This window comes from Colletotrichum phormii, assembly GCF_030913505.1.
Source record: "Colletotrichum phormii strain CBS 102054 chromosome Unknown BDP81scaffold_30, whole genome shotgun sequence".
NCBI lineage: Eukaryota > Fungi > Ascomycota > Sordariomycetes > Glomerellales > Glomerellaceae > Colletotrichum > Colletotrichum phormii.
In genome coordinates, this window is record NW_026851472.1 from 528,450 (window position 1) to 548,620 (window position 20,171).

General features: G+C 50.2%; 6 protein-coding genes across 6 annotated transcripts; 5 read left to right on the plus strand and 1 right to left on the minus strand.

The window, feature by feature from the left end:
• Positions 1 to 1,921: 1,921 nt before the first annotated feature.
• On the minus strand, positions 1,922 to 3,559 carry BDP81DRAFT_384977 (uncharacterized protein). The gene is made up of 3 exons (XM_060586965.1): positions 2,523 to 3,559; positions 2,351 to 2,398; positions 1,922 to 2,272 (listed from the first exon to the last, which is right to left on the minus strand). Exons 1-3 carry the CDS (start codon positions 3,515 to 3,517, stop codon positions 2,011 to 2,013), a joined length of 1,305 nt encoding a protein of 434 aa, XP_060439318.1. The 5' UTR covers positions 3,518 to 3,559; the 3' UTR covers positions 1,922 to 2,010.
• A 4,329-nt stretch (positions 3,560 to 7,888) lies between these two features.
• Positions 7,889 to 9,573, plus strand: BDP81DRAFT_505728 (uncharacterized protein). Its single transcript, XM_060595647.1, has 2 exons — positions 7,889 to 8,200; positions 8,261 to 9,573. The coding sequence occupies exons 1-2, from the start codon at positions 7,972 to 7,974 to the stop codon at positions 9,511 to 9,513; spliced, it is 1,482 nt and encodes a 493-aa protein (XP_060439319.1). The 5' UTR covers positions 7,889 to 7,971; the 3' UTR covers positions 9,514 to 9,573.
• A 2,147-nt stretch (positions 9,574 to 11,720) lies between these two features.
• Positions 11,721 to 12,834, plus strand: BDP81DRAFT_332510 (glucose and galactose transporter; the record flags this gene model as incomplete). The annotated part of the gene is made up of 2 exons (XM_060585599.1): positions 11,721 to 11,989; positions 12,054 to 12,834. The coding sequence occupies 2 exons, from the start codon at positions 11,721 to 11,723 to the stop codon at positions 12,832 to 12,834; spliced, it is 1,050 nt and encodes a 349-aa protein (XP_060439320.1).
• A 1,119-nt stretch (positions 12,835 to 13,953) lies between these two features.
• Positions 13,954 to 16,045, plus strand: BDP81DRAFT_384985 (major facilitator superfamily domain-containing protein; the record flags this gene model as incomplete). The annotated part of the gene is made up of 10 exons (XM_060586966.1): positions 13,954 to 14,171; positions 14,229 to 14,339; positions 14,400 to 14,530; positions 14,587 to 14,642; positions 14,711 to 14,750; positions 14,807 to 14,869; positions 14,922 to 15,075; positions 15,154 to 15,492; positions 15,556 to 15,700; positions 15,786 to 16,045. The coding sequence occupies 10 exons, from the start codon at positions 13,954 to 13,956 to the stop codon at positions 15,921 to 15,923; spliced, it is 1,395 nt and encodes a 464-aa protein (XP_060439321.1). The 3' UTR covers positions 15,924 to 16,045.
• A 316-nt stretch (positions 16,046 to 16,361) lies between these two features.
• On the plus strand, positions 16,362 to 17,588 carry BDP81DRAFT_440032 (phytanoyl-CoA dioxygenase). Its single transcript, XM_060591465.1, has one exon. The coding sequence runs from the start codon at positions 16,518 to 16,520 to the stop codon at positions 17,454 to 17,456; it is 939 nt and encodes a 312-aa protein (XP_060439322.1). The 5' UTR covers positions 16,362 to 16,517; the 3' UTR covers positions 17,457 to 17,588.
• Positions 17,589 to 18,150: 562 nt separating this feature from the next.
• Positions 18,151 to 19,387, plus strand: BDP81DRAFT_454717 (D-isomer specific 2-hydroxyacid dehydrogenase; the record flags this gene model as incomplete). The annotated part of the gene is made up of 3 exons (XM_060592978.1): positions 18,151 to 18,503; positions 18,570 to 18,707; positions 18,787 to 19,387. 3 exons carry the CDS (start codon positions 18,151 to 18,153, stop codon positions 19,385 to 19,387), a joined length of 1,092 nt encoding a protein of 363 aa, XP_060439323.1.
• Positions 19,388 to 20,171: the final 784 nt, after the last annotated feature.

Sequence of the window (20,171 nt, forward strand, 5' to 3'; positions counted from 1 at the left end):
AGTCGTCTAGCGATAAGTCTCTCTAAGCCTTTTCCGAGGACGGCTAAGAGCGTAATTGGCCTATAGGAGCGCGGGAGTGTCTTATCTCTTTTTCCCGGTTTTGCTAGGATCACGAGAGTTACTTTTTTAAAATAAATAGGATGCTAACCCTCGCGTATATACCCGCTATAAAGTGAGAGGATAATATCCTCGATAACTAGCTATGCTATTTTTAAAGTAGCCGTAGTGATTCCGTCGGTCCCAGGAGTCGTGTTTCCCGTGGTGAGAACCGAAGACCGTACCTCGTCCTTCGTAACCTGCGGGAAAGGAAGCATACCTTTCCTTTATAATACTGGGCTTTCTATTGGTATGTCCTCGGAGATTGCAGCGTTTCTAAGGAGGACGCGGGTAAATAAGTCGCGCTTCTCTTTTGGTTATAAGACAAGCGTGTCTTGGTTATCTACATCTCGGAGTAGCGTGGTCTAAAAGGATCCTATGGCTTTATGCTAACCGACCATTTTAAATATATCTTTACTTAAGGAGGCTAAGGAGATCTTATCTTTCCAAAAGGCATCCTTGGAGCGTTTAAACTCGTAGAGGAAATCCTGTTTTAGAGCTTCGACCTCCTCTTCTTCCCATTAGTAGTTCATTCCGGCTACGCGGAGTCTTACTAATATCGCTCGCTTACTCGTATAGGCTCGGTGTTTACGTATACAGCTTTCGCTCTAGTATGGTCTCCCTATACTTTTCCCGAGCGTGCGCTTTGTGGAAGCCGTGAGTGCTTTAATAAGACAGTCCGTAAGCTGTTGTGCTAGGAGATCTAAAGACTATGGGTCTTGGATGTTGTTTGTAGTGCGGCGTATAGGTTATAAGTTGCGTTTGATGATGCTGAGGAAAAGCTCCTCGTCCATCGTGTCGAGCCGAAACCTTCCCGGGGTCTGGCTGGGTGAATCGATCAGGGCCAAGGGGACCCGGGTAAGCAGAGATTCGTGGTTTGATGTCGTGTATAGTGACGTTTCTATGCTAGTAGAAGCCCCATGGAGGTTGCTGGACGCCCAGCATAAATCTAGGGTGTTGCCGCCTTTGTGCGTGGGTTCACCTATAGGTGACATTAGGACAAGGCTGGCGGCTTCTGCCCATTCTACTAGGTTTTCAGCGTCCGGGGAACTCGTGGCCTCGGGCTACTACGTCCAATAGTATAAGTTAAAATCCCCCGTAATCAGTACTCGATCCTCAGGTTTGGGTTGCTAGGCCGCTAGGATGTTCCTGAGAGCCTGGCCAGATCGTAGAGAGCTACGAGGGGCGTTATATACGTTAATAACTATAAGGACCTCCTTCGTTCTTAAGAGGAGTCGTAAGAAGAGCAGGTCTGTGGATGGATCGGGTAGAGGCCGTGTTTATACGCCTTGTACCCTAGTTCCTCTGCGGAGGTAAGTAAGTACCCTGGGACGGTCTTTGGTCTAGTTATCTACTGGGGTGAAAGTCTTAAAACCTGGGTGGTGTCTTATAAGCCTCCTCTCCTCCGAACGGATAGACGGTTCTTGTATTAGGAGTATATCGATCTGGGCTGCGTAAGCTAGGTTTAGTGCTGTTTCGTGGGCGGATGCCCGCTTGCTTATATTCGCTTATATGATTTATAAGGTTTTAGAGGGCTGTATTCTTTTTTTGTATTTTATTCGCCGGGGTATAGTTTATTGCTTATTCTTCTTTATGGGAATATCGATGCGACTGCTGGGTCGTATTTCTCTATAATCTTTCTCCCTCAGCTCGGATGGCCCGTAGCTGAGCCTTATCCCTCCTCTAGACTACCCCCTTCACCACTTTGGGTTAGATAGGGCAAGTCGTATCGAAGGCGGCGTGAGGCCCGTTACACAACGGGCATTTAAAGGGGCAGTCGCAGCCATCGTGACCCTCAGTGCCGCCGTAGGGTGCCCGGTGTTGATCAGTTGTGTGGGAAGGAGAGCTGTACTTGAGGTATCTCTTCCTTCTGGTGCACGTTCGTTTGTTGCGAAAACCGCCGTAGCGGAGATATTAAGGAGACCTCTTTGGGATGTCGGCATACATCTCTGGGAAGTGGTTGAAGAAGTCTGACGACATGGTCCAGGAGTTGATATCGCGAATTCTGTCCTCGAACTCTGGGGCCACGCAGTATCGCCTTGTCTCGATGTTTCGCCGGTAGCAATCGCGGAACTCAAAAGGCCACATGATTCGGAAGCTGCTTGCGAATACCTCCCAGAACAAGTTTGAACAGTACTGATGCTGTGAAAACACAAAGCGCTCTCGAACGCCTGGCCTATTTTATAAAGCGGGGCAAAGGTAAACAAGTCTTCTTCACATGGAAATCTTGTCATTGGGGAAAGACTAGACTCACCAGACGAAGAAGTCTATCGCGGAGGAATGAGGTAGTGATTGGGACGGTCTTTGGATATTTGTCAGTGCAAATCCCACAATAGCTACCGACCGAATCCAGTTGATTACCTGCTGAGATACTGTGGTAAATAAGGCGTAATTGCTGGCCGGCAATTACGGATTCGTTTTTGTACGACAGATACCATGCTGGTAACTTGGCGCATTGTTCGACTGTGGGCTCGGCTTGGTACCGGAGGAGGCGGTGCATGAGTCTCAGGATAGCCAGCCGTTCGGTATCCGGACAGTTCTTGAACTGGAGGGTATCGGTATGGCGCAGCCTTCTCCACAGAGGCGGTAGTTTCCCTGATCTTTCGACGGCATCCCATCCCTCTAGTATTACGCGGACCGGAATGTCATCGCTCATCTCGTCTTCCATATTCAGTACACTCCTCGACAGCATTTCGCTGGCGCCAAGAGCTTCGTTTGCGGATCTCCATAGACTTGTCGTAGATGGTCCGGGACTTTGAGGATCCTGCCTTGATCCCAAACACTCACAGGCGCTGTCTGGCTCCGGTACGATCACACCATCGCCTTGACGTCGAGGCGGAGGGGAGTCGGATAGACATTCCAGATTAGGGTTCCCTGCCAGGGTGAGGGTAGATGGAGCGGGGACTCTGTTGGACAGTTCCTTCTCTGTTGCAAGAGTATGACCGGTTGCGTCAAATACCGGGACTCCCCAAGTCATGGCGGAAATGCTGGGGGTGAAGACATCCAAGGGCATATCTTCCACGTCAATGTCGAACGCGGTTGAACGCTCATAAGCGCTGGACCAAGGCTGACAATTGGAACCCTTTACCCCAGGTTGTAATGCTCGGTCCTGTAAAGTATCGGCACGTTCGCCTTCACGGTGGACTTGTATTGTTGTCTCAAGTGAGGATAGTGTTTTCGACAGGGTGTCTCTTTGTCTCGTCATGTCAGACAGCTGGTTCATCAAGCTGGCGATCTTTCCGTTCTGTTCCTGCTCGCTCATGGCCTGAATCGTCGCTTCTAGGTAAGCGATGCGATTCTTGTTCCGTTCCCGGGCAGCCTGCTGCGCACGTCGGTCCAGTTCCCTCTTCTTCGCGCGACGAGATGCAGCATCATCGGCCACAGGGATGGGTGTCCCCGAGCTTATCTGTTGTGTTGCCATGGTTTCTTGCTGCCACTGCGGCTGCAGATGCGGCTCACGAGGCGTCCTTTGCAATATTACGATGAAGGTTACAATGGGACGAAGATGGTTGGACGATGCAGAAGCAGCCTTGGACTTAATTTGGCGGCCATCCGGATTGCGGGGAACCGGGCTTACGGGGCCACCCTGGATCCGGGGGAGCAGCAGATTGCGGGGGACCCCGGCAAGTAATTAGTCGATGTTAGTCATCACACGCCATGTAAGAGTTGTTTTGAACACGAGAAGGGTTATCAACAAGCTAGTGTTGTGGAATGGGCCGATCTGTAGCTACAAGATGACCTTTCTCTTGGCGCAGGGCCTGTCCCCAACATCAGTCGACACTAGCGCCAATGGTGTCGATCAAAAGGGTTAGATGCATTTAAACAGGAGGAAGAGGCTGGAAACACTTTGCAGATTTTTGTTCCTTGATTTGGACAAGGGCCAGACATAATGGCAACACCATGATTCGCAAGAGACTTCCAGAGAGAAAAGTCGGAGGACGGAGGGTTTTTCATCAACGTCAAAAGGCACCTTACGTTACGTGTCGGATTATGCCAGACCGTTTCTTGCAGGGCATACCCCAAATGGCCTCCCGCGGATGATGGCGAGATTTTTTGCCCCTTCAGCTTGAGGCGGGAGTTGTGCCAGGTATGCCCATGAATTGAGCCTCAAGGATGTTTACGTGTAAGTTGACTTCAGATGTTCGGACGTCTGTGAGCCTGTCAGTGTCACTGCAGAGGTGAAACCAAAAATCAAGCATATGGTGTTCGCCCGCATTTATTTTAAGCTTCAGGGCCGCGAGTGATCGGGCAGAATGGAACTCTATTGCGATGAATCTGCAAGAAACTGGAGCGGTAGCAAATTTTCTCATTCAACAGAACTTGGTCATTTTTGCAAGCGTCGGGGCATTTCCAAACGGGAAAAAAGGCATTGTAAATTGTAACAGAGAGAATTTCATAAAGTGGATAATTTCCATCATTCCATTCAGGTAATGCTTCGGATAGCGAGAACGAGGTCTGCTACGAGGGCGGATCCTCGTGGAGGCAACAGACAGAGAATTGGAGTTTCGCACGTTTCACCAATACCGGCATCACAAGCCCGATAGAGTATCGCGTGTGGGAGTGACTAGGGCGTTGCAAGTACTAACACTGGCGACAAGTGCACGGTTAACGCTGCAATGAGCTGGAGAACAAGACCGTCTTCCGTCTTCTGCTGCAACACCTTTGGTCTTAGGACAACACCAGCCGATTTGTTGAGGCTGTGACTCTTGCGAGTAAGAGTTTCCCGATACCGTCGTGTTTTCTCGGTAACAAGATAACCAAGTGCTTTATCTATTGAGCACCGAGTCGCACACGAAGGTTGCTCCGGGTTGTCAGGCTAATGTATCGTACCGGAGAGTAATTAACATGATTCAATTTCTATATGGTTTGGTCGTAAAAGCGCCTGAATGAAAATTGGCAGAGGGCATCCTCACATGGCCCTCTGCCAACGACTGGGTTTTAGTTGCCACGTTAGGCTTTGTTCCGATCAGAAGAGATCCGGGACCAATCTCTATTCTCTAAATTGTCGTCCACATTAGGTCGCGAGCCCTTCTTGTCTCCCCCAACATAGTATTGTCTAGTATACAATCGGCAGCCTTTTGCGAGTGTGCTGCGAGCCGGCCACAACTCAAAAACATGATTTCTCCGAGACAAACAAAAAGACGAGAGAAAGCTTGACGAGCGAATGTGACTTAAATGTGTAGTTTTACTCTTAAAAAGTATCCAGGCGATTATGCATGACTAAAGTAGCAAATTGACTACACCGAACAAAAAGAAATCATGTTCAACTGAGCCCGAGTCTTGTTGGCTGGCCGCTACTTGGGCTGAATGCTTAATCGACTGATCTCCGCCACACAGTAGTTAAGTCAGGTATAAGCATCAAGATCTGAATGAAAATGTGACGCGCCTTTTTACACCACGCTATGGCTGATAGTTGGGCGTCGCTACTGTCGGCATGTTTCGCCGCGAGCTACCTATGTGAGGTAGAAGCCATATTGGCCGAGGGTTGAAAGGACATTCGACCCATCCAAGTTGAAACTAATTATGCGATGGATATGGGGCCGGGTTACATCTCTCTATGGTTAAATTCTCTCATCTGTGCGCTTCTTGGCGCCTGATGTTGGACGTTTCTTGGCTACTGGCCTCAATAGGGTGGTATCTAGTCAACGGCTGTTCGTGCACATCTGATGTCTCCATTCGATACGACCTTACTATCATGCTTTGCCGTGCTGAAGATGACTTTGTCTACGCTGGTATAATCATAATACTGCGCCGAACAGTACATGGAAGATATGAGGGTTGCGGACTTTTGTCATCAAATGAAATGTGGCTGTGGCAACTCTCGACAGCGTGCGTCTGAAAAACAGCCAGGGTTATGGCTACGAGCACCTCGCAGACATGGATAGCGTGAATCTCCCTGCGCATCGCAAACATCTAACGGCGATCTGCCGCTTGGTCCAAGTGCTATTGTTGCTACGGGGAAGCAATACTGTTGTTACTGTATCACAGTGTCACAGAAAATGCTGAGGGGCAGTCGAGAATGACACATGGCTTTATAAGTACATTGAATCACTTGATTGTAGGCGAGGTGTTGCACGGGCTTGTGGTAGGGACTGATTGTGCTTCCTTGTCAATGGCACTTTGCATCCGCGCTGAGTCGCTCAGTCTTGGGAATTGGAGATGACGAGAACACGTTCGCAGATGTCAAGCATCGGCTTGGTCGTGGATGTTCCATGTGTGCAGGTCGATGGAAGTAACCAGTTGGCTGGGCCTCAATTGACACTGAGGTAAGTGGCAGTCGTCATCTGTCTATCGTTCGTCATTCAAAAACCTTGGAGTGGAAAATGGAGGCTGGAGGTTGCATGCATTTTTACGTTGACAGACTGATCTTTCAGATGACCGAAGCGGATGAATCAGTCCATCTCTCCCACGAACCTGACTCCAGAGTATTCCGGCTGTACAGAGTTCCTTTTCCAGGCATGTGGCCCCGTGGCCTCCAAGTCTGAGACGACCTGTGTGCTAGGCGGCTATGATAGTGTCTTAAGATAAAGCCTCCAAAGTTATGCCTAGATCTGTGAGGGCGCTAAAGGCTCCCAGGGAAACATGCTGAAACGGGTTTGCCGACTTTTAAATAGTCATCTGATAGCATTTGAGTTTTCCTCCCAGGTTCACTGCTGTGCAATGTCAACCCCTCTTGGCACACATCTGCGACTTGGTGTGACAGCACGCTCAGACACTCGCGAGGGCCACAGTTTGCTCTCAGCGAAGAAGGCATTCCGGGTAGAGATGGCCCCGTAGCTGAAACGGTTCTTCCTCGAGCAACTCTCCCCCACCATTCCGAATCTGTCACTAGTGCTGCTACTGCACGGTCAATCATGACAATCCATCTTCTTCTTTCCAGCAAGACGAGGTATTATTGATCATCCTTGCAATGGTGTGGTTCTCATGCCTTGCTTGACCCGCTGCGCACGGGATAGCCCTGCCCTCCACGGCGGCGGACACTTTTCTCCCCTACACCTGCTTAACATCTCTCGTGTGTCGACATCACAAGTGACAAACTCCCCGCACGACTGATTTGAGAAAGTGGCACTTTTCTAGTGCTCTGAGGCACTTCACTAAGACTTCCTGGGACCCAAGCGCACATGCCCGCGGGCCGCCGCAACGTTGACATGAATAAGCTTGTCTATGAGCCTTGTTCGCGTTGTCCGTGTGTTTTCTCAAGGGTAATACTGCGTTGAAGATCGTCTGTGAGCACCTACTGTGCAGTCCATCCATGAGTCCGGATCGTCTCGACTCTGGGTCTAATTTTGGACCTGCCGACTTGTCGAAGCCTGTCACAGCGCCGTTTCTATCACTTGTCCTCAAGTCAGAGACTTTCGAGCGTGGCTTCGAACTGTTCTGTGGCGAGCTGCTCTCCTTCACTTGCCCCCTCGAGCTTGCCCCCTGAGCCTAGATCTTACACTCGGTCCCACTGGGGTCAGTCATCCTGGAACTCACGATCCTTTTGTTCAGCGCGCTCCTCAAACAGGCCCCTGCACTTGACTTAGTTGTGTCTGGTCGTGTCTGGGTCGGATAACCATCACCGTGGCGGCTGTCCGGAGAAGAGGAAATTCAGCCGACTAAGCCTAGTGGAGCATCACGCAACCACACCTCTTCGGCGAACGACTTTATATCTAGGCCGAGAATTTCATCTCTTCTCTCTCGGTCCGGATCTTCTGCCCCCAACCTCCTCGTTCGCCTCATCGTTTCTCTTCATCTCGTTCTTTTTCTTTTTATAGTCTACTGCGTGGACTTCCTTTCCTTTCCTTCTCCTTTTCTGCTAGGCTTGACGCCACAGATGTTCTCACTTTACGACAACTACCTAGTCTCTATGTTCGTTTAGTACATCAAGTCTCGATGACTTTCACTCTCTCATGGCGCCAAGCCGCCGTGGCAGCGTTGCTGTTCAACGCGGCGGTAACGGCCAATTACGATACTCGGCGAAATAATGAAGTCTCGGAAGATACAAAGCGGGCTTTGAATGTTGCCTCCGTAAAGGCACGAGGCCTAAATCTCAGAAACTTCATACAAAAGTTGGATGTTGACAGTGTATTGTCTGCCCTCGGCAGTAACAACAAGGCACAAGGTTCGTCTTCACGATCGACTTTTTACCATAAGGGAACCAGAAGCTGATTCTACTTCCTAGGCGATGGAACTCCGGATGTAGCTCCTCAAGCTCAACCGGCAGCACCACCACCACCAGCCGCGGGACAAGCTCCTCCACCCCCTCCCCCGGCAAATGGAGCAGCACCACCGCCTCCTCCCGTGAATGGTGCACCACCGCCGCCTCCCGATCCAAATGCCGCTCCTCCGCCTTCCCCTGACCCGAACGCTGCTCCTCCACCGCCGCCTCCAGCGAACGGTGCTCCCCCGCCGCCACCACCTGACGGGGCACCACCACCACCTCCTGACCCAAATGCTGCTCCTCCGGATCCGAACGCGCCTCCACCGCCTCCTCCTGATGGAGCCCCGCCGCCACCTGATCCGAATGCGGAGCCGCCACCACCTCCTCCTGATGGAGGACCGGCTCCTGACCCAAACGCTCCTCCTCCGCCGCCTCCTGATGGAGGTCCTGCTCCCGATCCCAATGCTCCTCCTCCGCCACCGGATGGCGAGGCACCTCCCCCTCCTCCCGAAGATGGACCGGCTCCTGACCCGAACGCTCCTCCCCCGCCACCTCCTGCTCAACCTGCTGTGCCCGCAGCTCAAGCTCCACCTCCTCCTCCCGCAGCAAATGGAACTGATCCTGCCGGCAAGAAGAAGAAGAAGGATAAGAAGGGCAAGGGCAAGAATGACGCCGCAAAGAAAGCAAGGGACGATGCTAAGAAGGCAAAGGATGACGCCAAGAAGAAGGCTGAAGGACAGCTAGCAGGTGCTGCTGGGCCCGGTCAGGCTGTTGCCAATGGAACAGTACCTGCACCCCCCGGCAAGAAGGGAAAGAAGGACAAGGGCAAGGATGCGAAGAAGTTGAATGGAGCAATCCCTGGAGCCGCAGGCAACGGCACCGAAGCCGTTGGACCGGATGGAAAGGCCAAGAAGGATAAGAAGGCAAAGGGCAAGGCGGCACTTCTTCCAGGGGCGGCCGTCAACGGAACCGCGCCGGCAGGTCCAGATGGTAAGGCTAAGGGCAAGGGCAAAGACGATGACCCCGAGGCGAAGAAAAAGGCCAAGGACAACGGCCTCGAGGGTGCCGCTGGTCCTGCTGAGGAAGCCGCCGGGGGACCTGAAGGCAAAGGCAAAGGAAAGGATGACGATCCCGAGGCTAAGAAGGCAAAGGAGGCGGCTGCTGGGGGAGAGGGAGCAGCAGCCGCAGGGAAATCGGCTGGAGCGGCATTTGACAGACGCCGGCGAGCGAGTTTCGTTAAGCGGCGAAACCCCATGGCCAACTTCGGCTGGTGATCTATGATCAAACTCTTGTGCCGCTTGCCTGTTGTACTTTCACTCACGGGTACTACTGGGCGACATTCCGCCTACAATTTTTCCATTCTACTATTTCACTCGTTTCTATACATTCAAAACCTCCAGTCGCTGTCTGGGACAGAAGATTCACAAATTCGTGTACGTGCGGAAGGCAAGAATTGATTATTTGGTGTTCCATTGTGTGAGCTCCTCTCGCGTTGGTTGAGATTATATTCAATAAAAAAAAACGTTAAACACAACAACAAGATCTCGGCCGTTGTACAATTGCGCATTTCCAACGTGGGGGATCCCTCTACATCTGATTTGAAGGGTAAAGGTTTAGACTTTCTCGTCTGATCAAGGACGCATGAAACCGTACTATTTCAGGAACAACAGGAACAACCCCGCTAAGGCAGCACACGCACCGTTCCTGCGCCGAAGGTTGTCTTCTTTGCATATGACTTGACGTTTCCTGTATCGGGAAATCCGCGAAACGCCTCCCCCTTTACTTGATCTCACGAACGACCGAGTGTCAACCGCCGTTACTGTGTCGCATCGTACATGAACGACAGCTCCCCAAGGTAGGAGTAACAACTTGCCGTCGAACGAAGGTTTCGGCATGAATACCTTACACCATGAAAATGCCTTGGGAACAGGTCTCAGTTCTACAGCGCCGCAAAAGGCATGTAAAAGTTGATCAGACCACATGTAGCATTTTTCTCAAGGTTGTCGCCGTATTAGTGTTTGCGGGCCATTTTCTCTTAAAATAAGATGCCCTAGCTCATTTAAAACACTGCGAGTAGAGTCTTGAGCAAGCAGTGGTAGACTCAATCATGCAGGTCATAATGATGAGTGTGTTCGGAGTGGGTGTCACACTCGCTCTAGCTATCTCAGTGCATTGGAAGTGGTGGGCTACCCATTAGGCTGGTACTGCCGGTGCCGTAAGGTTTACTCTGCGAAATACAAATCATTTCTCCATGTGCCTTGCCTTGCACAGTTTCCGAAGAAGCCGGGATATATCATCAAAGGTTCGGGGCCGAGAGGGTGGACAGCATACTTCTGGCGTTTGGCACCCAGCGATGCTTCAACGCCTACTCACTTCGTACCTAGGCAACTACATAACGTTCTTGCCATCAACAGCTTCTGTACTCGGTGATGTCTCATACTTTTTTTTGAACGGATATTGAACACGACCTTGAAGTGACCTTTCACTATGCTGATATTTCAAGGTCAGTTGGTTTAGAGCTAATATTCATAAGCGATCGTTCAAACATTGAGCTCTTAGAAGGGGTTGAACTTTCACAAGGTTCGTTGGGTAGGGTCATAGACCCTCAGGCACTGCCTTAGGTTCCAATTAGTCGAACTCAGGTTGAAAAGCCCTCATGTTTCGATTATGGAAATAGTATTTATTGATGTTTTCGCTAGCTTATCATCGTGATGTCCCCAACACTCAAAATGGACAAACTCAACATGTCTCTAGTTGGTTTCAGAGGATCTACCGCTGGTAGTCATAGTCAATCGCGTAGAAGAGTGATCCTAGACTAAGACGGGCCAAGTCGGGGATTTATGATCTGCAAAGACAACAAGCCTGCTTACTCGAGATAGAGAATTTGATGGGCCATTTAAAACAGCGCTCTTTCATATATACTCGCTGAAAATCATTGCGTTAATAGCAGTGGCATTTGTAGTATGCTTCTTAGAACTCAAGACTCATGTAATTACAGTATGTAAACGGCTTGTATCCTGAACTAATGTTTGTGCGCAGATAGCCTTTGAAACCGGAGAAGCAATTCAGTCTCGCAACCCTTTCAGGATCCAGGCGCTACCTAAGTGTTGAGAATGGTAAGCGGCCAGAAATGAAGGATACCACCAAATTGCCCTGCGTGATGAGCCGGGGCCAGTCCGGAATAATTGGGCGGAAGCGCGCCCGAAATTCCGGTCCACCCCGCCATTTTATGGAGAGATCGACCGGCACCTTTCGGGGCCCGTACAGTGTGCCAGGACACGGTCTCGGTTTGATCCTCCGGAGTTTAGCCATTGTCCTCTTCCGGCACAACAACCAACCTGACTGCATGGGTGGAGCCGTTGATCAGCCGTCCCTCGCCTCGCGACCCGTCCTCCTTAAAAGAATGGGCTCGCCTCATCCGAAGGCCCTTTTGAAGACTTGTAGGAGATCCATCTTGCGCTTGTTCTAAGACTCATGAATGATGGCTACAATCACTCAGCAGCAACATTCGTTGACAGACTCTTACGAACTTACCGAGACACCCAAGCAACCCCGCAGAGAACAAGTGCTAGGGTCTGACGACTCTCCAGAGGCTGAACAGAGCGACAAACTCGACAATGGTACCCTCTCGAAGCTCATAGCAGCAGGCTTCGCCTTCTTCATCTCCGGAGTCAATGACGGCAGTGTCGGTCCTCTTCTTCCCTACATGATCCGCGACTATAATATCACTACAGCAGTCGTATCCATTGTGTGCGTAGCGGAAGCTTTGCTCCTTCTCTCAGTCCCAGGTTCTAACACTGACCTCTGTTTCAAGCTACGGAGCAAACTTCTTCGGCTGGTTCCTCGCAGCTCTCACAAACACCTACCTCCGTCAAAGATTTGACCTCGGCGGACTACTCGCTTTTGGCGCCTTCTTCCAAATCCTGGCTCATGCGCTCCGGGCATGGCGACCCCCGTTCCCATTCTTCGCCGTCACATTTTGGCTTGTATGCCTCGGACAAGCGTACCAAGATGCAAGTGCAAATGCCTACGTAGCCAGTGCCAAGGCCGCCCATCGATGGCTTGCTTTCATCCATGCGTTGTACATGGCAGGGTGTCTAGTAGCTCCATTTGTCGCGACACCAATTGCATCGGCTGGAGAGACATCCCGATGGTATCTGTTCTACATCTTCCCGCTAGTCATTGGTGTTCTCAACTTCGCCCTGACTTGTTACGCCTTCCGAGATACCATCAAATTCGGGCGTACAAAGACTGATGCGACTAGGCAAGAAGCAGAGGGTGATGGCGAAGAGAAAAAGAGCGCATCTCAACTAATGAAAACTGCTTTGCGATCCAAGTCTCTGTGGATGGTCAGTATCTTCTTCTTTTTCCTACTTGGCGCAACCATCACAGCAAGTGGATGGATTGTCGAATACCTCGTTGAGATTCGCGGCGGTAATCTCGGCGCGATGGGCTATGTCCCGGCAGGCTTCAACGGAGGGGCTATGCTTGGTCGCCTACTTTTGGCCGAGCCTACCTATCGCCTTGGAGAGAGGAGAATGATTCTGCTCTATGTGGTGCTCTGCATAGCCTTCCAGTTGGTCTTTTGGCTGTGAGTTAATAATTCATGAATCTTATGGCTTGCAATAGGTCTAATATGTCCATGTCTACAAGGGTGCCCAACATTATCGCCGCTTCAGTCGCCATCAGTTTCTTTGGGTTCTTCTCTGGTCCGTTGTTCGCAACAGTAAGTCGTGCCATGAGCCTTTGTGCAGGAGCCAGGCGTCTGACAATCTCCAGGGCATATCTGTTGGATCAAAACTCTTCTCACCAGAGGTTCAACCAACAGCTCTCTCGTTCGTGTTTGTCATTGGGCAGATTGGTGGATCCCTGTTTCCCGTCATTACGGGCGTCATTGCATCTCGCATTGGTGTCGGCGTGCTGCAGCCTGTTCTGATTGCTTTGATTGCAGGAACAGGTGTCAGTTGGATGCTGATCCCCAAGCCCAAGGAGTCATCAAACACCGCCTTGCATCAGGAGTAGAAGTTGAGCTAGCAACTGCACGTATACAAATCAAGAGGCTCAAGCTTTCGAATGAAGCTTTTCCTTGGGGAAACTGTACTTTCACCTGGCACTTCATCAGGATCGTATTGTACAATTCGCGACTGAGGGGCGCATGTCAAGAACAGTTATTTAAGGTCCCTTAAGTCGTACTATTGGTTGAGTGTGATGTGTGATAAAACATGTGAGCAAATACTACCAAATTACCATGAGGAGATGAAATATCTGCCGGCTTCAACATATTGTTGTAGCCCCTATGTATCCTTCTCCTCCTTTGTCTGAAGGACTCTGTGTGTCATTTTCGAAGTTTCAGCGACATAACTAAGCCAAGGATATCAGAGTCTCATTGTGTCAGCCGAGAATCCGTCGCCTGTCTCTGCACTCAGCGAATGTGGAGACATAACAAGCACGCCATGATGACTTGGATCGCGACACAATCAACCACCGCTATCGGGGTAACAGTACCAGGGTGTTGAAGATATTTTATCTTGATTTGCATGATTTACAAAGTACGTAGCCTTCAAGCTGCCCGTCGATTCTGGATTGTCGTGAAACCTGTCGATTTCAGAGGAGCGTTTGAAGCCAGCTATGAACCGTTGTCTCGCAGTTGACATCTACCGAGTGTTTTCAATTGAAGGGCATGCGTTTCTGCGATCAAAGTCATTATCTGCATCATGGCCGATCCAAAAGCCCAACCACTAGAAGCCCACTCGGCAATTGACGATAGTACGGTTGCAGATTTCAGAGAACACGGCATCGGCAAACGAACATGGTACCGGACTGTCTTTTTCCAGGCCACAGTAATCGGCCTTTGTGCATTCTTCGCCCCGGGTCTATACAATGCTATGCAGTCAACGGGTGCAGGTGGCCAACAGACTCCCTACCTTGTCATGTAAGTCTTTGGCCGAGACATGTAACACTTGTTATGTCGACTGACCGAGCTGCATAGGTCTGCGAATGCTGTCCTGGGGGTCATGATGGTTTTAACATGTTCCATGGGAAGTGTGGTTGCTAACAGGATCGGCCTCAAGAATGCCTTGATCTTTGGTACGACGGGATAGTAAGTCAACTCCCGCCTTCAGATTGACATTCAAAAAAGACGAAAACCAACCTGGTGTAGTGCTCTTTACTCAGCGTCACTTTACACAAACAACCGCTACGGCAATGAGTGGTTTGTCTACGTTGGCTCTGCCGCTTGTGGTATCACTGCTGGAGTTTTCTGGGCTGCAGAAGGCGCGATCATGATTAGTTGTAGGTGTCACCAAACCTTCCTGATCTGCTAGGGCGTACCTGACAATTGCATGCAGATCCGGAAGACCAGAAACGAGGAAGATATCTAGCCTATTGGCTGGCGTACAGAAATGTGGGTTGTTAAATTCGACATATTCAAGGCACCATAGGTAGCCGACGATGCTGACAATTCAATCCTAGGGGGGATCTATCGTTGGAGGTGCCATCAATCTTGCATTCAGTCAGTGTTGAACCTCAACTCTTTGTCCAAGATCAATTTCGTTAACTCGCTTTTAGATGCTACTGGGAAGACGACAGGAAAGCTAGATTATAGAACCTACATCGTCTTTGTGGCCTTGCGTAAGTTTCTCACCTCTTTGCGGCATCGTGGCCAGTATCTAATTATTTCTAGAATGCCTCGGTCCGTTCGTCGCAATGCTGCTATCTCCCCCCGAGAAGGTCCAGCGGCAGGACGGAAGAAAGGTAGCAAAGGCTGAGCGGATTCCCACAGTCTCGGAACTGAAAGCTGTTGCCAAAATCCTGATTCGCAAGGACTTCTTGCTGGTGTAAGTGATCAGATGGAGGCCCAGGGCTCTCAATATCATTTTCTCGACACAAGACGCTGACAATGCATCGATGCAAAGTTTCCCCTTTTTCTTTTACGTCACATTTCTGCTGTCATATGCGGGATCCTACCTCTCCCTATACTTCTCCGTTCGTTCCCGTGCCTTGGCATCTCTAGTCTCTGCACTAGCTCAGATCACCGCCAACTTCATTTTCGGCAACTTCTTGGATTGGAAGCGTTTCACAATCAACCAGCGTGCGAAGCTCGCTTACTTCGGTATCATGGTCCTATTTGGGGGAACGTGGGTCTGGGCAATCGTCATCCAGCGAGAATACGGGTTGAAGGCTCCTGCGCTAGACTGGGTCGACAGTGGTTTTGGCCGCGGATGGGCGCTTTATATCCTTTTGCAGGTTAACTTGTGAGTCCTACTTACCTCACCTCTCACCTGCACTCCTTCATCATGATTACTGACTAGTCGTAGCGCATTGGCATATAACTACGGGTATTGGATTGCCGGCTACATGGCGCGTGATAATGCCGAGATTATCCGATTTACATCAACGGTTCGAGCCGTTGAAGCCGCCGGAGGTGCGGTGGCGTCAGGCATCAGCTCTACACATGCTCCAGTACGTACGCCTAGTCCCCCAAGGGAGTCACGAATGAGACTGTTCTGGGAAACATACTTTAGCGACAAGCTAACACCAGTCAAAGCTCATTGCCGCCGCGAGTGTCAACTTTGGTTTATGGGGTCTAGCCCTTATTCCGACTTATTTCGCTGTTCGAGCGATCGATGCGAAGCCAACAGAAAATCTTTCAGAGGAAGAGTTGGGGAAAGATGTTTCCGTTTGACTTCAGAGAGAAACCTCACCTTCTGCAAGCTTTAATGAACTCGGTCCAGATAAAGTGCTTAACAGACGAACCAAACCTGATGACTTGAGCACAAGTTCATTAGTTCTAAATCCTTTGTGTCCATCGTATTTTGAGTGACAGAGGACCATAGTTGTGCATCAAGTCAAAAGATCAACCGCTCGGAACAGCGAACTTTGTATGCCGAAGTCCCCGATCCTAATAGGTAATGTAATGTACATGGTAATTCTGGTGATTTCTTGTTCAATTCGAGAGCTTCCCACTGGCCGCTCTACAGTCACCCGAGTGCCGCCGACTTCGCTGTAGTACCCGGGTATAATACGGCCATGGCAAACCCCAATGACCGGGAGTGGATGCTGTGAGAGCACCTCATTATTCGCAAGGCTTCCGTGATTTCCATAGCAGATAAGCCATTCCCCTCTTTGATTGATCCACGCTTGATGACATCAACCCAATCCTTGATAAGGACCTGCCAATATACGAAGACTCTGCCACAAGAAGAATTAGACTTCTTCTAAGGGAGACCAATACTCTCAGATCACTTATACGTTGCTTACGAGAGTACCAAAAATTGAGATGGCGAGACCAGACTGGTACAGACACTTCACCGAGAACGGTTTCGCGGTCATCCCTTCGGTAATACCTCACGATAAAGCTGTCGAGTATCAACAGAAAGCTTTCGCTTGGCTTAAGTCCTTCGACAATCCAGACTTAAATCTCGCCGACCCTACAACATGGACTCCTGAGAACCTGCCTTTCATTTCCGGAATCAATACAGTAAACCATTACGGAGTCGTGCACGAGAAGTTCATGTGGGATATACGACAGGAACCAGGCGTCATTGACGTCTTTGCAAGGGTGTGGAATACCCGCGACCTCATTGTTTCATTCGATGCCCTCAACGTCACACTTCCAAGACGACAAGGTCACACCCCGAGGAAGAAGTGGCCGCATGTCGACCAGAGCCCATACAGACAGGGCTTAGAGTGCGTCCAGGGAATAGTGAATCTCTCAAAGGCAGGACCCGAGGACGGCGGACTGACGGTATACCCGGGAACGCACAAGATTACAGAGTCTTTCTTCAAAGAGCATACCGACAAGTCGGAGTGGACGCGGAAGGACTTCTTCAACTACACGCCTGAGCAGATTGCGTGGTTCATAAAGCAAGGCTATCGTGAGCACAAGGTTGTCGCGGAACCGGGAGATTTGATCATCTGGGACTCGCGACTGATCCACTTCGGGGCCGAGCCTACGGCAAAGAGCGACACCATACGGACCATCACTTACGTGTCGTATGCGCCCGCATCTTTCGCAACGAATGAAGTTCTTGAAGCGAAGAAGGAGGCGTTCGGCAAGTGGCTGGCCACGACTCATTGGCCTCATGACAACATTGTTCCAAGAACGAACCAACCAACTCTGCCGGATGGAACCGTTGATGATAGACGATCGGAACCGCTAGAGAAGCCTGAGCTCACTCCACAGTTGTTGAGGCTAGCGGGGGTTGAGGCATATTAGACTCGCAACCCCGCAACAGTCGAGAAAGCTGGGGTGTGCGGAGAAAATAACCACTCTGCCTGTGGCTTTATCTTGGGGCTTACCCACTACATCTTAGATCTCATAGGTAGTAAATGAGTGTCTTGTTCACCGATTCATTGTGCAGAGTCCTGAGTATGTTAAGAGTTGGACTTCTAGTTGGAGTGAAGTGATCTCCGGCAAACTTCGTGGGGCGTTACCCTGACTCGTGTTTTACCCCGCGGCCAGCTTTGCACCTGTTCATGCTATAAGCAAGAGTGATTTGTACCGGGAACTGAGCAAGGTATCCGGTTCATATCAGTCTAGCCCAGCCGGACTGTACGCTGGTTATCTCTCAGATAGGTCAATAGGTTCAACATCATGCCGGCCCGGGTTCCTTGCGCTGCTGATAAACAGCCGGTATCGCGGATACTTCCCGGTCTCGGGACGTCTGCGGAGCACCGAGGACCCACGTCTGACAAACGATGGATTTACTAATTGATACCCAGTCATTTTCCAATCCCGACCTATTGGAGCACGCGAATTCGTTATCGGAAACCCTCTACCGCGGGCACTCACTGTTAAATTGAAGAGATAGACTAGCAGCACTTTGCCGCGGACCAAACTTGAGAATAACTTCAGTACACCTGTCCCTAATTCTTGGCATTTTACGCCCAACAAAGACAAAGTCATCAAGATGGGCGACCTTGGAAACCGTCAAAGCCCGTTGGCAGGAGACAAGGTTTTGGTATTCCTCTCAGCGCCGGAGGACACGAAATGGACAAGCAGAATCTCTGAGCGCTTTCCCGGCCTCAAAGTCTGCTGGGAGTCAAACTTGAGGCCCGGCGGCGGCTTTCTTCTTCCAGATGAACTGCCGGATGACGTCTGGGAAGGTGTAACGATTTTCATGGCCTTCAATCCACCGGCAGCTCATCGCTTGTCCAAAGTGCGCTTTGTGCAGTTGACCTCTGCAGGCGCAGACAGGTGGCTCGATCACGATGTCTACAAGGACCCTAATGTTTCATTTTGTACTACGAATGGCTGCCACCCGTGAGTGCTTGCTCTCTAGTCGAATTTCTTGTGAAAGACTCGGACGATTGATATGAGAGAGTGTAGGCCGCAGATCGCAGAATGGGTCATTGGTTCTTGGCTCGCACACCAGCATCATTTCCAGCGCTATCACAACCACATGAAGGAAGGGTTCTGGGAAGGCCCGATGGAAGTAGACTTTGAGGATTCCGTCGGACTCCGCATGTAAGTCACAGCCTACATTAGTACACTCGTGGGTATGTAAGGGAGGAAGCTGTTGCTAACCAGACTGAATCGACTTCAGGGGTGTCTTGGGTTACGGGGCGATAGGTCGCCAGTGCGGTAAAGTTGCGCAAGCAATGGGAATGGAGGTGTACGCATACACAAGAAGCGAGCGCGCAACGCCCGAGTCCCGCAAAGACGACAGCTACTGCGTTCCCGGCACTGGAGATCCCGACGGACTGGTGCCTGCCAAGTGGTTCCACGGTGCATCCAAAGACGCCATTAACAACTTTTTGAGTCAAGACCTCGACCTATTGGTCCTCGGTTTGCCTCTCACCGAAGAAAGTAAAGGACTCCTCGGCAAAGAGCAATTCGAGATCCTGTCAAAACGCAAAACTTTCGTTTCAAATATCGCCAGAGGTCCGTTGATCCAGACAGACGCCCTCATTGAAGCTCTTGAGGGTGGTAAAATCCGGGCGGCTGCGTTGGATGTTACGGACCCAGAGCCGCTTCCGAAAGATCACCCACTGTGGAAGGCGCCAAACATTTTCATTACACCTCATGTCAGCTGGAGAACAGATGGGTACTGGGAGCGAGTTCTGGGGGTGCTGGAGGCCAACTTGGAGCGGATAGATGCTGGCAAGCCTCTGATCAATGTGGTCAACAAGAAGTTGCACTATTAAAACTGGTAGCTGCTTAGACTTGAGATGCAGTCTTTGTATCGAGCGGTGAGAATGGGATTTAATTAGCACTCATAGAGTCTGGAACCTAAGTACTTACCTATTCACTGCATGATTCAAGTTCCCTACTATCAAAGTTTTTCGACTCAAGCTTCAATGACACCCCTGTCGTCCCTATTCAATAATCCTACTACTACTTTCAGTACTCTATAAAGCTTTGCGCCAATTATCTATCACCCTTTGAGAATCATCGATATTTCTCTCATCGACCTCACTTTACTCTCCAAAAAAGGCTTGCTCAATCTCTCCAAGACGTCAGAAGCTTACGCGGCAAAATCATCCATTCGATAGCCTCTGTCTATTTCTGATACTTGGTCCAGAAAGTTCATAGCCTCTTCTACTACTTCATACTTACTTCACGTCAACTTGACCACAGCTCGGAGCTAAAAGAGAAAAAACGATTCCATGTAGCAGCAGTTTTCATTTTCGACCTCAGGTGGCATAATTTAGAGAGCTTTCTGACCAACCTGCACTAGCTCATCGACAAATCCAATTGATGATAACAACCTCGGCTCTCTAAGTCTCCTGTTCTCTGGCTCAAATATTGAGAGCCTCAAGTCAATACAGCTGCCAGATCTGGATGACTCGACTAGATAATTGCCAGAAAGTTGTCAATGCGATCGCCGACATTACGTAGTTCTTGAATAAAGCTTCATGGGTATAACAGGGCCCAAGATGGTGCGAGTTGGGCATGTCGAGCCAACCGCATGTTAGTGTTTTGGAACAT

Excerpts from the sequence above, each read along its gene's own strand:
- BDP81DRAFT_505728 (XM_060595647.1), top strand. The coding sequence starts at position 7,972 with ATGACTTTCACTCTCTCATGGCGCCAAGCCGCCGTGGCAGCGTTGCTG. Across the intron at positions 8,201-8,260 it reads CAGTAACAACAAGGCACAAG|GCGATGGAACTCCGGATGTA; the intron begins GTTCGTCTTCAC and ends TCTACTTCCTAG.
- BDP81DRAFT_384977 (XM_060586965.1), bottom strand. The coding sequence starts at position 3,517 with ATGGCAACACAACAGATAAGCTCGGGGACACCCATCCCTGTGGCCGAT. Across the intron at positions 2,399-2,522 it reads TTACCAGCATGGTATCTGTC|ACCGTCCCAATCACTACCTC; the intron begins GTACAAAAACGA and ends AAATATCCAAAG. Across the intron at positions 2,273-2,350 it reads GCGATAGACTTCTTCGTCTG|GCCAGGCGTTCGAGAGCGCT; the intron begins GTGAGTCTAGTC and ends TTTATAAAATAG.
- BDP81DRAFT_440032 (XM_060591465.1), top strand. The coding sequence starts at position 16,518 with ATGGCGAGACCAGACTGGTACAGACACTTCACCGAGAACGGTTTCGCG.